General features: G+C 45.2%; 1 protein-coding gene across 4 annotated transcripts in view; it reads left to right on the top strand.

Annotated features, from left to right (window-relative positions):
* SH3KBP1 (SH3 domain containing kinase binding protein 1) overlaps positions 1-20,023 on the top strand; it is a 350,137-nt gene that overhangs the window by 310,722 nt on the left and 19,392 nt on the right. For all 4 annotated transcript variants that reach the window (XM_057538746.1, XM_007174679.3, XM_007174678.3 and 1 more), the window contains one exon: positions 1,843-1,928. In XM_057538746.1, the coding sequence (XP_057394729.1) occupies positions 1,843-1,928 (86 nt within the window). The remainder of the gene's footprint in view (positions 1-1,842; positions 1,929-20,023) is intronic.

The raw sequence follows: 20,023 nt of genomic DNA, 5'->3' as shown, positions 1-20,023 counted from the left end.
TGCCACTCCTGTTGGCTCGGTGTCTGTCCAAGGGAGTGTGCCCCGTGGGGCCTGAGCTTGGGTAGCCGGGGGTGGGGTGGAGAGGGGGTCTGCTACAGAAACTTGGCCCGGGGGTCCCACAGCCTTGGGAGGTTGAGGCGAGGCAGTCTCCTAAGGCACATACACAGTCTTAGAGCTGTACTTTCTCTTGGTGGAGACTAAGCCATTCGGCCCAGCCCTGGTTCCCTGGAGTTCTCACCTCTGCTTGTCTTCTGGCCGAGGGTGCTTGAGGTCAAGAGTCAGTCTTGTTCACTTGGGAGCTGAGGGAAGCCAACCTCTGTCTACTGGGCTTTCTCCACTGTCACAAGGATACACATGTCTCACTGAATGCCACCCCCATCACCCCTTCTTGGGTGGGGAACCCAGAAGTCTGCCCCTTACCTCCAGGTTTACAGGTCGCCAGCTTCAGCTTTCCTCTGTCCCCATTGCCTCCAGGGCAAACTGAACCCCGAGGGACTCAGCCCAGCACCGTCTGACCTTTGCCAACCTTTCTCCTCTCACTGCTCTGTGAGGATCTCAGACTTTAGCCCGGCCACACTGGGCACTCCCACCTACCCTTGGGTCCTTGCTCCGTCATGCCTCTTACTGATATGTCCTCTGTCCCTTTTCCTCCAAGGCCCAACTGTAATGCCGCCTCCTCTGTGTGCTCCCAGCCCGCCCCGCAGATCTGTGTCTTGACCCAGTTCTTGATTCCGTTAAGACCTGGATGTGCCTGTATCTTACCCAGCCTATGCCATGTGGGCTCCGGCTTGTCTGTCTGTCTCTTTCTCCCATTTAGACCACGAGACCCTGCAGAGTAGGTACGACCTGGCTTGGCCCACTCATCACCCCCAGCGTGGTGGGTATTTGACAAGTGCTCCTGGAATAAATCTGTTACCCGTTGTGTGGTTTGGCTGCCTGGTGAGCACAGGGGGGCTATGAGATGGACTATTTCTGTTGCTCTCCCGGGAACAACTACTTGGCTTCTCCCTCTCATTTTATGGGCAAGAATCTCTCATTTTAAGGTCAAGGATCTTTTCCTATTTCACTTGCCATCACAGACCTTGGATAATCTTGTTCAGGGCTCATCCGCCTGAAAGGGTCCACAGAGCTGCCCGTTCGGAGGGATTTGGAGGAACCTTCTGCCCACGCATGAGTGGGCTGCTTCTCTCATCGTCTTGGAGGCCTGTCCCCATCATCCCAAAGGGCTGCTCCTAGCCCAGACAGAGAGGGAAGTCTCTCGTGTCCTGATGGGCACAGGGCCACCCACCCAACAGCTGTCTAATTTTACAGGCCCATGCCCCAGCACCAGCTTTCAGGCTGCCAGATCTCAACTTGACACCTTGTGCCTGTCAACAGCCTGGCTGATGCCTCCGCTCCAGGCCAGAAACCCTTTTTCTCAAGGTTAAAAGTAGCCGACCGTTGACAAGCAACATTGGCTAAATTCCTGGCTCCTTAAAAGGGAAACTCCTGGTTATCGTTTGCTGGTGCTTATTTGGCCATGGGGCAGGAGCGGGCCCTACGTCGCGCCCTGTGGACCAACAGGAGGGTTTGTGGCTGAAGGTGCATTGCTGAACAGTCGTTATTAAAATAGCCATCTCTGAAAATGTGTGTGGGAGAGGAGGCCTCCAGTCTGTCGGCCGGTTTGCACCAAGGCCCGTGTGGCTGGACAGCTTGTCAGCTCCCGCTGGTCACGCCCAGAGGCGACAGTGTGACCCATCCCCCATGCAGCACACTCCTTAACTTGTGTGCAGCGAGAAAGCTGACGAAATGACAAGGACACACGCCAATTATTAAATGCCCGGACTTGTGTCTTTAATGTAGGGGTGACGGTCCAAAGATCGACTTGGCGGGCAGTTCGATATCTGGCATCCTGGACAAGGACCTCTCGGACCGCAGCAATGACATCGGTGAGTAAGGAGAGCATTCTCGCTTCTCTTTGCAAAACTTTAAAAGAACCACAGAGCTTGGTTTGCCCCTTCCACCAGCCTGATGAGAACTAACACAGCCATTTAAATGCAAGGCTAACAACCCTCAGTTGGTTTTAGATGTCGCAGTCTTGTAAAGATGGGAAGTGATGGTGATTTCCACGTTAAAACAGAACGCCTGGGATTTTTACTCTCCCCGGCCTTAGGAAAAATTCCTTGCAAGGTCTAATGAAAAGAAATGCTGAACAGACCTTTTGGAGAAGTGGGCATTAGCACTTATATTCATATTTTCCAGCAATTTATGTATTTAGTCTAAAAAGGTGAATGGGTGGACATACAGCATAGCAGAATTCACTGTAGACACAGCACTGGGTGTTTTGACTTTGAGTTAAAAATGAGCTTTGGTGCGGTAATTGCCACTTAGTTCCGAACGTGAGTTTTCCCAAGGTCAAGATACCACCATGTGACAGAAGGGAGGGTAGCTCGAGTCCGTGGGTAAACAAGGCAGAGGGCTTTGGGGGGATGTGCGTGGGTGGAGTGCGGTCAAGTGCGTGCTGGTTGAGGCCTCTGTTGGTCTGACGGGGTGGCAGCCCTTTTAAGAAATCCAGATTCAGGGACCCCATTTCTTTCAGCTTTACATCTTTTGTTTGTACCTGTCAAGGTCAGAAGTTAGCACTCTCTCATATTCTACATGACACAGAGGGATACATTTTGGACTTTGCCTTTCATAAGTTAAATTTTTTTATTTTGAAATAATTAGAGATTCACATGCAGTTGTAAGAAACAGTGCGGAGAGAACCACATACCCTTCGCCCGGTTTCTTCCAGCAGTAGCATCTTATGAACTGTAGTGCAAGGTCACAAGCAGGATATTGGCATTGATACACCCCACCAGACTCCTCAGTTGTAGTGGTACTTATGTGTCTTTAGTTCTCTGCAGTTTGGTCACATGTGTAGGTTTGTGTATCCGCCACCACAGTCAAGATACAGAATATTTCCCTCACTGCTAGGATCCATCATGTTGCCTTTTTATAACCACTAACCACACGTCCCTCCCCCCTCCTCTTCCCTAATCTCTGGCAGCCACTATCAAGGATTGATTTGACATGGAAGGTTCCAGCATGATTTGCATCGGCCGCTCAGTTTAGAAACAAATGTCCGACAGTTGGCAGGCCTTGTAAGAGAACGCTCACTAGGGCGCCCAACATGAGCGTTCTTATCACCTGGGGTTACTTTTTTCTGGGTGCAGTTTTCTTCTGAACCTGCTAATAGAGTTGCATCTTTGCAACTGCTGACCTGCAGTCTCTGGTCTGATCTTATGACAGCTTGGGAGTAGGATATGTCGTGACCGTAAATGCCAAAAGTATTTGCCCTGGTTCCAGAAACTGTTTTACATCCTCACTTAGCCTTTGAGAAGCCCAGTCAGGAAGCATGACCAGGAGCTTCTGACAGCTTGGACTGATGCAATAATAATAGAAACACTAGCCTGCTGTAGCTTTGGACTTGGTTAAAGGGCAGAGAAGAGCAGAGCAGCGATTGGCTGTGAATGGGAAGGAATCATCAGAATGAGCCTGATTAAGTTCTGGTTTTACTGCTGTGGTTCAACATTTGGGCCCCATTTTAAGGCAGGCTGGACCGTTGGCGAAGTGACAGTGAGGGTCACACGGGGCCCCGCACAGGAAGGGAGGTGTCACCCACCTCCAGGATGCACAGGGCTGTGCCTTGCTTGTGAAGAGCGTTGGCCTCTGAGCCTTGTTTTCTTTGGGTCTGGAGATGGCTGAGGTGGCTGTCACCAAAACACTAATCCAGGGTTTTGCAGTCTGACAAGCTAGTTTGGACACGTTGGGGACATTGATGGGGGAGGGTTAGCCTATGGAAGCTGTTCATACTGTGTATGTGTCTGGGCGCCCAGAAAGAGATGCTGAGGTTTGGCTCACTCTCATTTTGCCAAGAAGACATTAATCCCAGAAGACTATAATTCCTGAAGCTAATAATTTAATGTATGTATTATTTGCATTGCCAGAAATGATGACTGGCAGCCTTGTAAGCAACCACTAAGTCCTTGAGTACCTACTGCTCAAGTGCAAGGTTATACTACTCATACACAGGCCCTGCTTTCCAGGGGCTTTGGGTCTGTTGCGGCCCCTAAGACGGCAAATGGAACGTGTAACACTGACAGTCTGTCTAAATGCTGACGGAGTGGTAGAAAGTAAGACTGATCAGAGTTGGGGCTGCTCCTTGGTGCCCAGGATGTCAGGACAGGCTCCATGAAGGGGGACAGACTTACCTGGATCTGGAAGTTGGATTCGCTTCGGTAGAGGCAGAGGCAGAGGCAGAAGCAGGCAGGGAAATCACAGGGGGAGGCCTGATACCTGAGCATAGGTCGGCCTGGCTGCGGCAGAGAGCTTGCGCTGACGTGGAGGGGTGGTGCTGACCCGGAAATGTAAGTCGGGGCTGGATTGGGTTTGAGAGGGATGGATTTGTAATTTTTTCTGCAGGCAGCGGGAGCTGTTGATGGTTGACACTGAAGTGACATGATCGGGTCTAAAAATTCAGATAATGAGTGATGGAGCTTTGTGGGACCAATCAGATGAAGGGAAGGTGGGTGTCAGGGAGTCAGGTTATCTGATAGTTCGCCTGAGAGGTAGTGAGGGGGAGCCAGAGTGGAGCTGCTCAGAAGAGGATGGTGAAACAAGGGGTAGCTGCGCAAGCAGCAATGCGAGGGAATGATCGCTGGTCCTCGGGAACAGATGGGATTTGGGAGTGGGGAGGAGGAGAGAATGATTTGTTAGCTCTGAGGTTTTAGGGTTGGGTGACTGATTGGTGGAGGGGAAATGACTTGGGCAGAAATAAGCATATCCAGAGGAGGAACTGGTTTGGGGGGAAACGTGATGAATTTAAGCATGTTGACATTGAGATTTGGTTGGACATCCCACGTCAGTGCTGGATGAGGACTTGAAGGTGGAGGCTGAGGCCGGAGAGGCGGGCAGAGCTTGGCGTCTGCAGACCTGGGTTTGAGTGCTGTTGATTCTGCTGCTTCCTGGCTGGGTGACCTTCTGTAACTTACACCAACTCTCTGAGCTTCAGCTTCTTTCTCTATAAAGAGTTCTAACGTCTCTCTAAGCTTCCTCACCTTGTCTTCCAGAATTATGTAAAATCAGTTGATGAGATGCTTATTATTAATGTTGTTGTTTGCTTAAAAGTGATAAAGTCAAGAAGATAAATAAAATCCTTACCATGAGAAAAGAGAAAGAAGGACCTAGAACTCAAGACTAAACCTTGCGCAAAGCCCTCATCTAAGGGAAAAGTGGGCTCTTGCAACATCACAGGGGCCAACGGAGGAGAGGATTTTAAGCAAAGTGTCTTAGGTCCAGATGCAGAAATGTTCTTTGCAGATGGGTCGGTCAAGATTAGGACACTGCCAAGGGGCTGGCTCTCTTTAGGGCTGCTTTTGTATATCTGCTTTTGTAGCATTTGTTCATTGTTTTGAATCAAGAAGGAAATTATTTGTACCAGAATGTTTTGTTAGTGATTCAGACAATTGAAGCTGTCCAAATGCGGGCCACCGCGAATAACAGAATACAGCCTTGAAAGCCATTGGAAATCATCGTTGTTAGCTATAAATAAATCTGTGTTTCCTCTTAATAAAGCTATAATTTTAAATTATTATCATATTAAATTAGAGAACATGGCTTTTTCAGATCTCGTGTGGGCAACTACCAGCATCTGTCAGCACGAGATAATTTAGAATGAAATCAGTTGGTCCAAAGCTAACTTGTTGATATCAGTTTGAGATACTGTTTGTATCAAACTATGCGGCCATATTTCAAGTAACATAATAGGAAACATGGATGAGCTCCAACACAGGCCTGCACATGAATAGAAATGAAAATTAAATTGTCTGGTTTTCTCTTGCTGACGGAAGAATCTCTGTTCCGATTGAATGGGAGATTAGAGGCCGCGAAGTCAAGTGCCATAACATTTACTTTTATTATGTAGTATATTGTAGTTCCCACGGCATGGTGGGATTTATTGTTACATTTCAATGCTACGGAGATTTTCTGTTCCTTTCACACTAAAGCACATAGCAACAGGCCTCCAGGTGCGAAGCAGCCTGGGAACTGAGCTGTCTAGTTTCAACTAATTGACTTCAAAAAAAAGCCCTTCTCATTCCTCCTAAGTTGCTTGCCTTCTTTGTTTTGACTCTTGTTTTCCATTCTATTCCAATCTCATCATACCTTTCCCACTTCCGTCTCTTTACATGGACACCACCCCTGTTCACTTGAGGAAGCTGATTTCCCCTCTATCTTTTCAACTGACCCCACAGACCCACACTTCACATGCCAGTCAGTTTGGGGCCAAGTATTACCAGCTTTACAGTCTATGGTCTTAGGATGTGGAACTGGTTTGGAAGCTTTGAAGGCAAACTTCAACTTGTCCTCGGATCTCTCACCGATGCCTCTGGGCCTGTGGTTCATTCAGACCAGGAAATGTAAAAGCCCTTCCGTACCTATGCCCTGGGAATGCTATTAAGAGCTAATTGATTCTGGGTGGGGTGCTGGAAAGTTTCTAAAGCTGGATTGTGCTGATGGTTTTACGACTCTGTAAATACTAAAAATTAATTAAGTTGTTCTCTTGAAATGGATGAACTTTACGGTATCTAAATTATACTTCAGTAAAGCTATTGAAAAGAAAAGAGCTAATTGAAATTTTCTGAGCATTCACTTTGAGGTCTCAATGTCAAAAACAGGTATACACACCTTTGCCTCACTTTATAAAACAGCTTTGTATATTTATTTAATAGCCACTATGTTGGTATTTCTGAGTTGTCTATAAACCAATCTTTTATAAATAGGATTATGTTTTAGATGTGTTAAGGAAGCTCTCTAAAAGCTTGTAGTGGAATCCTTTTGTAATACAAGTAAGTTCCTTCAAGGTGTTAAACAAGTGTATTGTTTTACACAGTTTTCTTAAATTGGGGCCCACCTGGGCATTGATACGTATCGTCACAGCTATGGTGATAGAATAATCACAAAGCGTTTGGAAGACTTAGGAGTGCTTTCTAGGAATATTTGGGGGTATAACAGGCCTTTATAATCTTTGATTCCTCTTTGAGGTACAATTTGTGATAGTTCCTTCTGAGTAACATAACTGTGGGTATAACGTCCTAGTGTTAGAATCATTCCTCCAGTGCAATGAAGAGCATACGCTCCCTCTCTTCATCTCCCTCTACTGTTGTCCTGAGGTTATAGTGGTGAAATCATAGCAATGGGAGCGAGCAAGCAAAAGGAAAGAAGGAACTAATAGTCACTGGGTGCCTACTAGACGTTTGGTATATTTTATATATTTCTCATCATCACCAGCCCTGTGAGGGAGGTGTCATGTCTCTCGTTTTACAGGGACTGGACAGGGAATGAAGAAAGTCAGGTAATTTGGGCAAGGTTAACCAACTGGTAAATCACAGAGTTGGATTTGAACTAGTCTAGTTCCCCCTGACCCGTGCAGCCCAAATTTTCCAGTATATGAGGTTGGTCTATATCAGTGGTTCTCAACCATTCTCCCCAGGGGACATTTGACAATGTCTGGAGACATTTTTGATTGTCCCAAATTGGGGGTGGAGGTGGGAGTGGGGATGCTGCTGGCGTCTAGTGGGTGGAGACCAGAAATGCTGCAGCAAAGACTGATCCGGTGCCACTGTCAGTAGCACCGAAGTTGAGGAAGCCCAGTCAGTGCCAAGAATCCAGTGGTGAGTTAGGAACAGCTGGGCTAGGGACAGCGTCCCCTCAATTGAGTGCAGCCTTGTGGTCCTGGGATGGCCCATCTAATTTCCTGAGAATCTCTATAAAACGTAGTGTGAAAATGGTTTCAGAGCTTTTGGAAACTGGTGAGTTTATATACAAAAAAGTAAATATATTTAAGTTATTCACCTAAGCACGGACCAAGGGAGTTGCCACGACCTTAGAGAGAACGCTCATCCTCTTTCTCCTTGCCCTAGAAAAAAATGATATAATTTGCATCTGATTTTCATACAGAAAGGGTGTTATGTCTGGGATTAGATACTCTGCCAAGATTTAATACCCAGTGTTTAAATGGATATTAAATGAAAGGACAACAACAAACATGAAATTTAATCAATGCTAAATTAGAAATCTGTGTGGTAAAGCTTAAGACTGTATATAGTATAAAGCAATTTAATAGTGACCAGTAACACAAAACTTTTGTCAATATGACACCAAACCTCTATAAACAAGTGATTAAATTTTTAACTTATTTGAAATTTCTGCCTTTTACCATAAGAAACCATTTCTTGGGATTTCTTGGACAGATTTCAGGGGAAGAGTTAGATCCTAGGCTTTGGGCTGTTGGTTTTTCTGTCCCCGTTTTTATGTTTTAAATTTCCCCTTTTGGAATTAGACAGCCAGTTACTGGGCCTTGTAACATTTCAGGTCATTGAGCAATTTCTCGGGTTTAATAGGACAACATATACTGTGTCCTGCCTGTCTTAAAGAACACCATGGGTGACATTTGGAGTGTTCCAGAAGGACTGCTGGCTGAGCGTGTGTGTGAACAAGCCGCACCTCTCGGCTCTCTTGGGGTTAGTTGCTCTGACATGAGAGCTTTCATTTGAGAGCCACAGCTCACTCTTACAGACAGTGTCCCTTTGCCAGTGACCTTCAGACATGGTCTTTGGGATCAGGAAGGTGGCTGGCGTTACCCGTGCAGAGGAGATGAAGATGTGGTCCCTGCTATGTCACCATCGAATCTGCACATGAGGCTGTGGGGTGTGCATGTGTGGAGCTCTGGCTCCTATCCAGGGACACCAGTCATGACCAAACTTCAGTTTGTATCAGGATGATTTGAGAAGCACTATGCATTTCTCAAGTGTGGTGATAGCAAAAGAGATTGTGCTTAGGGTCAAATGCTTTATACCAAGGAAGTGAAACAGGTTGAGCTTGTGATTGCTGGGTCTTGAACCTAGTCAGTCCCTCTGACCGGTTTTGGTTTCCTCCCCGCCCTTCGGGACTTAGCCTTGGCTCAGAAGAGGTTCTCTGCCTGGGCCTCCCCATCCAGTGCCCCTTCCCCTGGTTCCCGACCTCTCACTTAAGATTCTTAGGGCTCACAGCCTAGGTTTGTGCTGAGTAAACGAGGTCAATCTGGCCAGCAGCATTGGTTTCCAAATCACCTCACAGTCTTAGAGAAGATGGGTTGATGGCAAGCCCTTGTCCTTCTCAGCACTTCCAAGAGTCTGATCTGTCAGGGTTCCACTGACAGATCTTCACAGTTAGAAACATCGGTCCAGACCAAAACTGAGGTGCTCACCTCTGCCTGCTTGGCCCCCAGCAGGGCAATCCTGGCCTTTGGCAGTCTGTCGCATTGATTAGGTTCGTGCTTAGTTTTGATGGGTTCCACAAACTACTTCTACCCCATCACATCCAATAAGCACAAAAGCAGTAAACATTCAAAGTGCCAGTAAGAAAAGTTTCATGACAACTGTAGAAACACAGGTGGAGGTTAAACAGATCCAAGTGGGGCTGACGATCATAAGTGTTGCATAACCTCCTGGGAGTGATGTATCTGGGGGTGTGAATTATTCTAAAACACAGAGAGTGAACAGTGCCATCCTGCCCAAGCCACCCACAGCCATCAGCCTGCCCTGAGCAAGAGCGAGTGACTGGTGAGATTGGGTGGGGGGCATTTGGGTGTGCAGCAAGCATCCTTCAGATGGGTCTTGGCTTGGAGAGGGTCACAGTGCCCGCTAGCTGTGTGGACTTGTGGCCAGCCCCAGAAGCTCACCTGTGTGCAGGGGTGGTGTGCCCTCCCCTGGTATCTTGGTCGCCTCCCTCTCTGTGGTCAGGGCCGTGGCATTCTTCGTTCAGCCCAGCTGCTTAAACACTTCTGCTTTTGCTACACTCTGAGACCATTTTCAGCTTTAAGAATACAAATGCAGAGGGACACCTAGTGGGTTCAAAGTAGTCTATACACAGCAAAGAGACGTATGTAGTAACCTGTGTTACATCCGCAGTGTGCCCCACTGAGGCCTCTGAGCTGCGAATGAATGTGGAAGCAAGAAGGGAACAGGTGACAGTCAGCTCTCAGGTTGCACGTGGCATTTACTTGGCCTTTGATGCCCCCTCCACCCACTGGCTGTGGATTCAGGGATTGGCAGAGCCCTGTTATGGCTTCTCTTTGACTTGTAAATATCCAGAGGGATACACAACCTGCCAGGAAACCATGCTCAAGTACCCCTTTGTCATACTAACAGCATTGTAGACAAACTGCCCTTTCTGAAGGAGGAAAGTTGAGTTCTCAGACTCCTTCTAGCCATGGACTCTTGCTAGGGCGTGGTCTGGGAACCTCAGCCCACTCTGCTTCCCACTGCCTTTGGTTCATTAAATGAGGAAAGTGATGAGCACTTGTGGAGTGAGGTTGAGGGCCCCATTAGAAGGAAACTGGATCTGGTGGTGACAAGCTAAAGATGAGGTGTCAGTGAACAGGGAGGCCTGATTTCAAGCCAGAGAATCTTTATTTAGCTTCCCGATGACCTGTAGTGGCACTCTCCACCTCCCCAGGCGTGAGTCCTTTCTCCTGAGGTGGTTCATGATCTTTGGAATTTCACAGACTCACTTACCCCCAATCCCCCCCCGCAAAAAAAGCCTTTTAATTTGAGGGACTGCTGGTTTTTATTTTACTAATGAAGCACATTTTAAAAAACAAATGCCATTGCCTGCTAGAAAGGATATAATCTCCAATTTAAAAATTGAACACATTTGGCTTACTGGGAGGCTAGCAATGTTGACCTTCTTTTTCTTGGCACTTTATGTATGCATTGGGGATAACTTTGTCATGAATGCATACCAGTTCTTGGGGTGGCTTCGGATTTGAATTCCTAGCTCTGCAGTCCAGGTTGAGTGACTCTGAGCTCCATTTTCCTCTTCTTTATGACAGGGTTAGTTACTAATGCCCACCTACCTCAGAGGATTGTTGTAAAATATAGACATGGTGTGGCGTGGCTGAGACAAAACAGGCGCTTTCTGAGTTGTAGTTGGTACAGCTGCAGTTCGGATAGAGAGAAGAACCAAGTATCAACCTACATTCTTACCGTGACTACTGGTCTTGGAAAATAGGAAAGTTCTTGAACACGTAACATAAATCAGCTGAGATTTTGACAGCTGTATCGGATATCGTTTCATATGATTTGCTCAGTTGGCTTTTTATATTAAAGAGCTGCTCCCCACCCCCCAATTACAAAGGGAAAAGGTGCTCACTTTCAAAAAATGAAAGAACTCAGGAAGTTAGAAAGTGAAAGTCCCCTGGTATCTCAGCCTCTCCCTGAGGTAATCACTGTTAATTTGTTGTACACACATTTAGAAGTCTTTCTGTGACTGGATGGATGGATGGATGGATGGTTGGATGGATGGATGGATGGATGGATGGATGGGTGGATGGATGGATGGGTGGATGGGTGGATGGGTGGATGGATGGGTGGATGGGTGGATGGGTGGATGGGTGGATGGGTGGGTGGGTGGGTGGATGGATGGATGGATGGTTGGATGGATGGATGGATGGTTGGATGGATGGATGGATGGATGGATGGATGGATGGATGGATGGTTGGATGGATGGATGGTTGGATGGATGGATGGTTGGATGGATGGATGGATGGATGGATGGTTGGATGGATGGATGGTTGGATGGATGGATGGATGGATGGATGGATGGTTGGATGGATGGATGGATGGTTGGATGGATGGTTGGATGGATGGTTGGATGGATGGATGGATGGATGGATGGATGGTTGGATGGTTGGATGGATGGTTGGATGGATGGATGGATGGTTGGATGGATGGATGGATGGATGGTTGGATGGATGGATGGATGGATGGTTGGATGGTTGGATGGATGGATGGATGGATGGATGGATGGATGGTTGGATGGATGGATGGATGGATGGATGGATGGATGGATGGATGGTTGGATGGATGGATGGGTGGATGGGTGGATGGGTGGATGGATGGGTGGATGGATGGATGGTTGGATGGATGGATGGATGGATGGTTGGTTGGATGTTTTAAAAATGTGATCGTGTTAATACAATACAGTTCTAGTCCACACTTGTTCTTTTGTACTAAATAATGTATGTTTGACATCTTTCCACATAAGTCACATAGGTCAACCTTATACTTTTAAAGGCTACATGATATTCCATTGCATGACTCTACTGTAACCAATTCACTAGGAGCAATGCTGCAAAGATCACCCTAGGACAGTGATCTGCAAGTAGGACAACATGAACCTTGGGGGACCATGGAGACTTCCCAGGCCACGGACAGTGCCTCATCTTCTTATGTGCTCTTTCTTCAGACTCATCTCCTGAGAGCCCTGGTGCCATGCTGCTTTTCCTTTCTCACTCCCCTTTCCCATTCACCCTCTCCCACCTCACACGGCACAGCCAATCTCTTGCCCACTCCAGGGGTATAAAAACCCCTGGTGCAAACTCAGAGACAATTCTGAGATTGGTGTTAGACTTGAGAAACTGAAAGACTCAATTGACTGGACAAAAACTCCTTTTACAAGTTGGTTGGTTTCTAATTCTTTGCTTCTATCAAAATTGAAGGAGGCATCCACTGAGTTGTTCATTGATAGATAGTTAAAAATAGTTCTTGATGATGCTAGACCACTGTCTGATTTTTGGTATGTAACTTGGAAGGACTTCACAGAATTAAGTGACATTGTGATAACAAAATTCTTTCCATTCCTATCTACTTATTTTTGTGTTAACAAAGTTTCTTGGCACTTACATCTATAAAATGAAAAATAGGAATAGAATCGATACCAAACCGTGTCATTCTGGTGATGAGTCATACAAATACAAATAAAGTGATTGTGGGAGAAGCCCAATAAAATTCTACTTTGTTATGCTATTAAATTCCTTATCAAAATGAGTAGTGTGTGTATACATATGTTTTGATCATTTGCATAGTAATAATAATTGTAAGGATAACTCAATTCAGAAAAAAGTAATTTTTACACCTAGAGCCTTATGATTTCAGGAAATGAAAAAGTTATAATTTTCAATTTATATACATGTTCTTATAGCAGAAAAAGATGAAAAAATTAACAACGGACAAAATTAACAAAAGCATAAAACATTACGTTAGAATAAAATTCAGTGGTGGAAGTATGATGGAAATATGAATTCAAAGAGGGAAAGGAATGACTCAGAATTTCCAACCGTTAGAGAAAAGCTTATTAATGATTTTTTAAAAGTGCATGGCGGCGGTCATTAAATTGCTGTGGTATTCAAATTTATATTGAATATATTCAAGACAGCAATAGTTATATTTTAAAATATCAATATTTAGAATATAGCAGAAATTATATTCTTTGTGACTAAAACTTGTGTAAAATTTTAGATGTCAACTTAACCTGTGGGGGGGAGTACATAGTTTTTTAAATTTATTTTAGGAGGTACACTGGTAAACAGTTCGAACACCACTGGCCTCATAAATATGTCATTCTGTACATACACAAACATTGCTGTGGGTTAACTTCTAGAAGTGGAATATCTGAAGGTGTACACATTTACATTTTGTGATAGATATTGCCAAATGGCATTACAAAAAGGCTGTGCCTATTTACATTCCTGTGAATGATAGCGTAAGTCTGATTTCTAATAAATACATTATTTATTTACTAAATCATTTTCAACAGCAAATTTGGGCCTGTAGTGAGCAATGTTTATGAAAGGATGCTCAGCATCACTAATCATTAGAGAAATGCAAATCAAAACTACAATGAGGTATCACCTCACACCAGTCAGAATGGCCATCATGAAAAAATCTACAACAATAAATGCTGGAGAGGGTGTGGAGAAAAGGGAGCCCTGTTGCACTGTTGGTGGGAATGTAAATTGATTCAGCCACTATGGAGAACAGTAGGGAGGTTCCTCAAAAAACTAAAAATACAACTACCATATGACCCAGCAATCCCACTACTGGGCATATACCCTGAGAAAACCATAATTCAAAAAGTCATGGACCACAATGTTCATTGCAGCATTATTTACAGTAGCCAGGACATGGAAGCAACCTAAGTGTCCATCGACAGATGAATGGATAAAGAAGATGTGGCACATATATACAATGGAATATTACTCAGCCATAAAAAGAGACGGAATTGAGTTAATTGTAGTGAGGTGGATGGACCTAGAGTCTGTCATACAGAGTGAAGTAAGTCAGAAAGAGAAAAACAAATACAGTACGCTAACACATATATATGGAATCTAAAAAAAAAAAAGGTTCTGAAGAACCTAGGGGCAGGACAGGAATAAGGACGCAGATGTAGAGAATGGACTTGAGGACACGGGGAGGGGGAAGGGTAAGCTGGGGCGAAGTGAGAGAGTGGCATGGACATATATACACTACCAAATGTAAAATAGCTAGTGGGAAGCAGCCGCATAGCACAGGGAGATCAGCTCGGTGCTTTGTGACCACCTAGAGGGGTGGGATATGGAGGATGGGAGGGAGACGCAAGAGGGAGGAGATATGGGGATATATGTGTATGTATAGCTGATTCACTTTGTTATACAGCAGAAATTAACATACCATTGTAAAGCAATTATACTCCAATAAAGATGTTATAGGGGCTTCCCTGGTGGCTCAGTAGTTGAGAATCTGCCTGCCAATGCAGGGGACACGGGTTCGAGCCTTGGTCTGGGAAGATCCCACATGCCGCGGAGCAACTAGGCCCGTGAGCCACAACTGCTGAGCCTGCGCGTCTGGAGCCTGTGCTCCACAACAGGAGAGGCCGCGATAGTGAAGAGGCCCGCGCACCGCGATGAAGAGTGGACCCCCGGTTGCTGCAACTGGAGAAAGCCCACGCACAGAAACGAAGACCCAACACAGCCAAAAATAAATATAAAAATAAATAAATAAATAAAAGATTACTATTAAAAAAAATTACTATAAAAAAGATGTTATAAAAAAATGAGTAGCCAATATCAGAAAAAAAATGAATGCAAAAGTGAAATGTTACTTTTCCCCCCTTAATACTGCTTGCTATGGATGCACGTGAAGCTCTTCACTTCTCAGCGCTAGACTTCAGTAGGATGTGCCCCACCCCCTTCCCAGAACCCTTCTGCTGATCTAAATTAGGTCACCATGCTATCATTGCTAATTTCATCTTTTACCTGTCTCTCGTAGTAGCTAGCAGAATTTGTAATTATGTCTGTAAAATTCTGTCCCTCTCAGGGGGCTCTGAGCTCCGTGGGGCAGGGACCATGGCTGTTTTGTTCATCCCTGCATCCCCCCCCCTTGCCTAGCCCAGAGCCTGGCTCATAGGACTCACTTAGGAAATATGGGTTGAATGAAGCAATGGAGCATATATGAGAAGAAATAGTGTGATGTAGGATCACGTTAGAGATCTTCATTGCCACTAGCCCCATGTGGCTATTTAAATTTAATTTAATTTAAATCATCACACTTAGCTGTATTCCGTGTGCTCAGTAGCCACATGGGGCCAGTGGTACCATATTGGATAGTACAGATATAGCTGGTTCCGTCATCACAGCAAGTTTTTTTTTTTAACACCTTTATTGGAGTATAATTGCTTTACAGTGTTGTGTTAGTTTTTGCTGTATAACAAAGTGAATCAGCTATACATACACATATATCCCCATATCTCCTCCCTCTTGCGTCTCCCTCCCACCCTCCATATCCCACCCCTCTAGGTGGTCACAAAGCACCGAGCTGATCTCCCTGTGCTATGCGGCTGCTTCCCACTAGCTATCTATTTTACATTTGGTAGTGTATATATGTCCATGCCACTCTCTCACTTCCTCCCAGCTTACCCTTCCCCCTCCCCGTGTCCTCAAGTCCATTCTCTATGTCTGCGTCTTTATTCCTGTCCTGCCCCTAGGTTCTTCAGAACCTTTTTTTTTTTTTTAGATTCCATATATATGTGTTAGCATACTGCATTTGTTTTTCTCTTTCTGACTTACTTCACTCTGTATGACAGACTCTAGGTCCATCCACCTCACTACAAATAACTCAATTCCGTCTCTTTTTATGGCTGAGTAATATTCCCTTGTATATATGTGCCACATCTTCTTTATCCATTCATCTGTCGATGGACACTTAGGTTGCTTCCATGTCCTGGCTATTGTAAATAGTGCTGCAATGAACATTGCGGTACTTGACTCTTTTTGAATTATGGTTTTCTCAGGGTATATGCCCAGTAGTAGGATTGCTGGGTCATATGGTAGTTGTATTTTTAGTTTTTTGAGGAACCTCCCTACTGTTCTCCATAGTGGCTGTATCAATTTACATTCCCACCAAGAGTGCAAGAGGGTTCCCTTTTCTCCACACCCTCTCCAGCATTTATTGTTTGTAGATTTTTCGTTAATGGCCATTCTGACCCATGTGAGGTGATACCTCATTGTAGTTTTGATTTGCATTTCTCTAATGATTAGTGGTGTTGAGCATCCTTTCATGTGTTTCTTGGCAATCTGTATATCTTCTTTGGAGAAATGTCTATTTAGGTCTTCTGCCCATTTTTGGATTGGGTTGTTTGTTTTTTTTGATATTGAGCTGCATGAGCTGCTTGTAAATTTTGGAGATTAATCCTTTGTCAGTTGCTTTGTTTGCAAATATTTTCTCCCATTCTGTAGACTGTCTTTTCATCTTGTTTATGGCTTCCTTTGCTATGCAAAAGCTTTTAAGTTTCATTAGGTCCCATTTGTTTATTTTTTTTAATTTCCATTTCTCTAGGAAGTGGGTCAAAAAGGATCTTTCACAGCAAGTTTTAATGGATAGTGCTGATGTAAAGCGATTGTACTTTTATTCTCAGAACTTTCACTATGCCTGGCACACAGTAGATATTTAATAAATGTTTGACTAAGTGAATGAGTAAATAAACTCTATCTCCCTCTCTTATTCTTGAGCTACAAGTTTCCATGTAAAAGTTGCTTTGTACTGAATCGCCAAACATTCCTCCTTTACTTGCCTAACACTTTACATTTCTTGCCAGAGATTTCTTTAAAGAAGCCAGCCCCCTTTTTGGTCCTTTTAAAAACACATTTTAATAAAATAGAACAAAGGCAGCTTGTTATCAGAACGTAGAGTGGTTTCTTCACACACGCGCGCGCACACACACACACACACACACACACACACACACACACACACACTACATTTCCTGGCATCTTTTCTTGTTATTGATGTAGAAACAATTCTCAGAATTCACTATCACTTGGATAAGAAGGAAGATCAGATGTTCCTGCTGTCTGTCCAGTGCTCTGTAGTGGAAAGAATTCCACCAGCATGAATCTGAGTGTGGGCCCTGCCATTTTCTGATTGTGACCTTGTTCAAGTTGTCTAACCTCTGACCTTCCATCTCTCCCTCTGTAGAATAGAGTAGCCTGCGCGGCATGGGTTTTTGTGAGGATTGAATGAGCACGCACGTGCGAAGGGTGGAGCGGTCGGGTGGCCGACCGGTAGCCCAAACTTGTTTACTCCCAGCAGCTTGTGTCTTGAAAACTTCACGCCTGACTGATAAATGAAAATGCAGCAGCAAATCTGCTATATCCATACACATTTTGGAGGGCTTATTTTCCTGCAGAATCTAATCATTGCTCAAATGAGAATTTTTCAGTTGGTGACTTAGCTAACACAGGTGTTCACTGACCCCTAATAATGGGCCCATCTTTGTAGTCTGCACAGGTTTTCCACGCTAGTCAAAGGATTTACATGCAGGGTGAGATTTCCTCCTGTCCAGACTACCTTGAGATGCTTCTTCATTGTAGAGAAGGTACCTGCGGCCCTGTGGGTTTAGGGTTTTGTCATCTTAAATCTTAAAAAAAAAAATTTTGTTCACGGGGTTTTTTTTTTTTTAACAGTTAGCCTTGCTCTTAAATCTCTGCTCCCAAATCCCACAACTCCATCAATGGTGTCTGAAAACAAAATTCTACCTGCGTGATTTGAAAGGGTTTTCACATAATCTCTCATTTACGAAAGAATAACCCTGCAAAGCTGATAGCTCAGATAACTCTCTCCTTTTTTTCTGGTGGGAAAACTGAAGCCCAGAAAGGTTGTTTGTTCATTTATTCAATAATCATTTACTGAACACTCACTGCAAGCCAGGTATGATGCTAGGCCTGGGAAAAACAGAGGTAAGAGCCACGGCTTCTTCCCTGGCGGGTAAGGGAGACAGATAGGTCAGCAAAGACTGTTAGTTCAGGGTGCTAAATGCGGAGATTGGTGTGATGAGTGTCTAGGGAGTGCTCAGGTCAGTTTTAGGGTGCAGGCTGCATTCTTGGAAGAGGTCTTAGTTGCCAAGCCAAGCCTTGATGTCTCCAGGGGAAGGGAGGAAAGGAGGGGGAGGGGAGAGGAGGAAGTCACCCAAGGGACAGAGGTGTGTTGGCCATGCTAAGGCACTGGGATTTCGTTGGCACTCAGGAAGGACTTGAAGCAGTGAAGGGACGTGCTCAGGTCTGCACTTTACGGTCTCTGGTGGTAGCTGGCTCTCTGGTGGTAGCCAGCGTGTGGAGTGGTACAGGACTTGGAGTGAGAAATCCATTACAGCGGTTCCAAGCAAGAAGTTCCAGCAGACTTAATGATCCTTGACAGAGACATGCAGGAGATGAGGTGGTTTCCAGAGATATTGGGAGGGAGCGACAATGCCAGGCCTCAAATGTAGGAAACTTCCGTTCTAGGACTCGTTGTCAAGCCCAGAGCAGCGAACTACAATAAATAAACAGAGCCATTTAGGAGCTCACAAACAGTTCCTTTGGTGACAGCTGGCCCATCTCAGACTTTTGACTATTTCTTCTCCTGGTTTTCAGTGGATGTGTCTTAGGTCACCTGTGGTCACTGGTACCATCCCTCCCATTGATGGAAAATGAGCTAAATAGGCTGTGACTGAAATTCATGGAAAATGGGCAACTCTGTGTGCCATGAAGAGTCAAAGGCCTTTCCAAGCTGACTCCGTGTCCAACATGAATTATCCCTGTATGTCTGTAGAGGGTTTGTCTTCCAAGTATCAGAAAAGCCAAGGGCCTCTCATCCTTATGAAACTAACTTTTAAAAAATACCCAACATTTTCCACTTCAGAGTTTTGGATTGGCTTATGGGCATTAAAACCATTTTTTATTAAAGGGAAAAATTCCTAGCCAGGCGAGAAAGCTCATATCAAGTTTCAGCCTGATTCATTTCAAAACTACCATGAAAATTGGGACATTTTCTTTGCACCACAACGGGTTAGTCATGGAAATTCTGCCTTAATCTCAGCTACTGCGACCACAGTCATGAGAGCATGCTCTGTGCCACTGAAAATTTACGTTACAGTGCTGAAGAGTTTCCCCCTTCGCTGTCAGAAAGCAGAAGTGAGTCGAAGTTCAAGGTCTGAGGTTCCCTTTTCATCAAGTGACCTCATCCTTGGTGTGTCTTTTTCTTTCCGGCACTTTGGTTTTGTCTGTTGTTTCCCAAAAGTGTTTTTTCTGAGCTCAAATGTAGAAAGTTCGATGTAGCTGAGTCTGCATGAGGAGGTTAAGAGTGCGGCTCCCCTGCAGGACGCGGCCCTCTTCTTACTCTTTTATTTATTTATTTGTTTACTTACTTACTTATTCATTCATTCATTTATTTATTTATGGCTGTGTTGGGTCTTTGTTGCTGCACGCGGGCTTTCTCTAGTTGCGGTGAGCCAGGGGGCCACTCCTCGCTGCCTTGCGCAGGCCTCCCACTGCAGTGGCCTCTCCCGCCACAGAGCACAAGCCCCAGCAGCTGCAGCACCCGGGCTCAGTAGTTGTGGCTCGCGGGCTCTAGAGCACAGGCTCAGTAGTTGTGGCGCACGGGCTTAGTTGCTCCGCGGCATGTGGGATCCTCCCGGACCAGGACTCGAACCCGTGTCCCCTGCACTGGCAGGCGAATTCCCAACCACTGCACCACCAGGGAAGTCCCTCTCCTCTTACTCTTGAGTGACAGAGATGAGGCAGTCTTCTGGGCCATCTGTCATGGAGACTCTGGTTGAGTGTGCTCGCTGAGTGCGGCCAGGCTTCAGCATGTGCAGGGCTTTTTAGTGCAGA

The sequence above is a fragment of the Balaenoptera acutorostrata genome, chromosome X, assembly GCF_949987535.1.
Source record: "Balaenoptera acutorostrata chromosome X, mBalAcu1.1, whole genome shotgun sequence".
Taxonomy (NCBI): domain Eukaryota; kingdom Metazoa; phylum Chordata; class Mammalia; order Artiodactyla; family Balaenopteridae; genus Balaenoptera; species Balaenoptera acutorostrata.
Note: the sequence above shows the minus strand (reverse complement) of the source record. Positions and strands in the feature narration are given on the sequence as shown.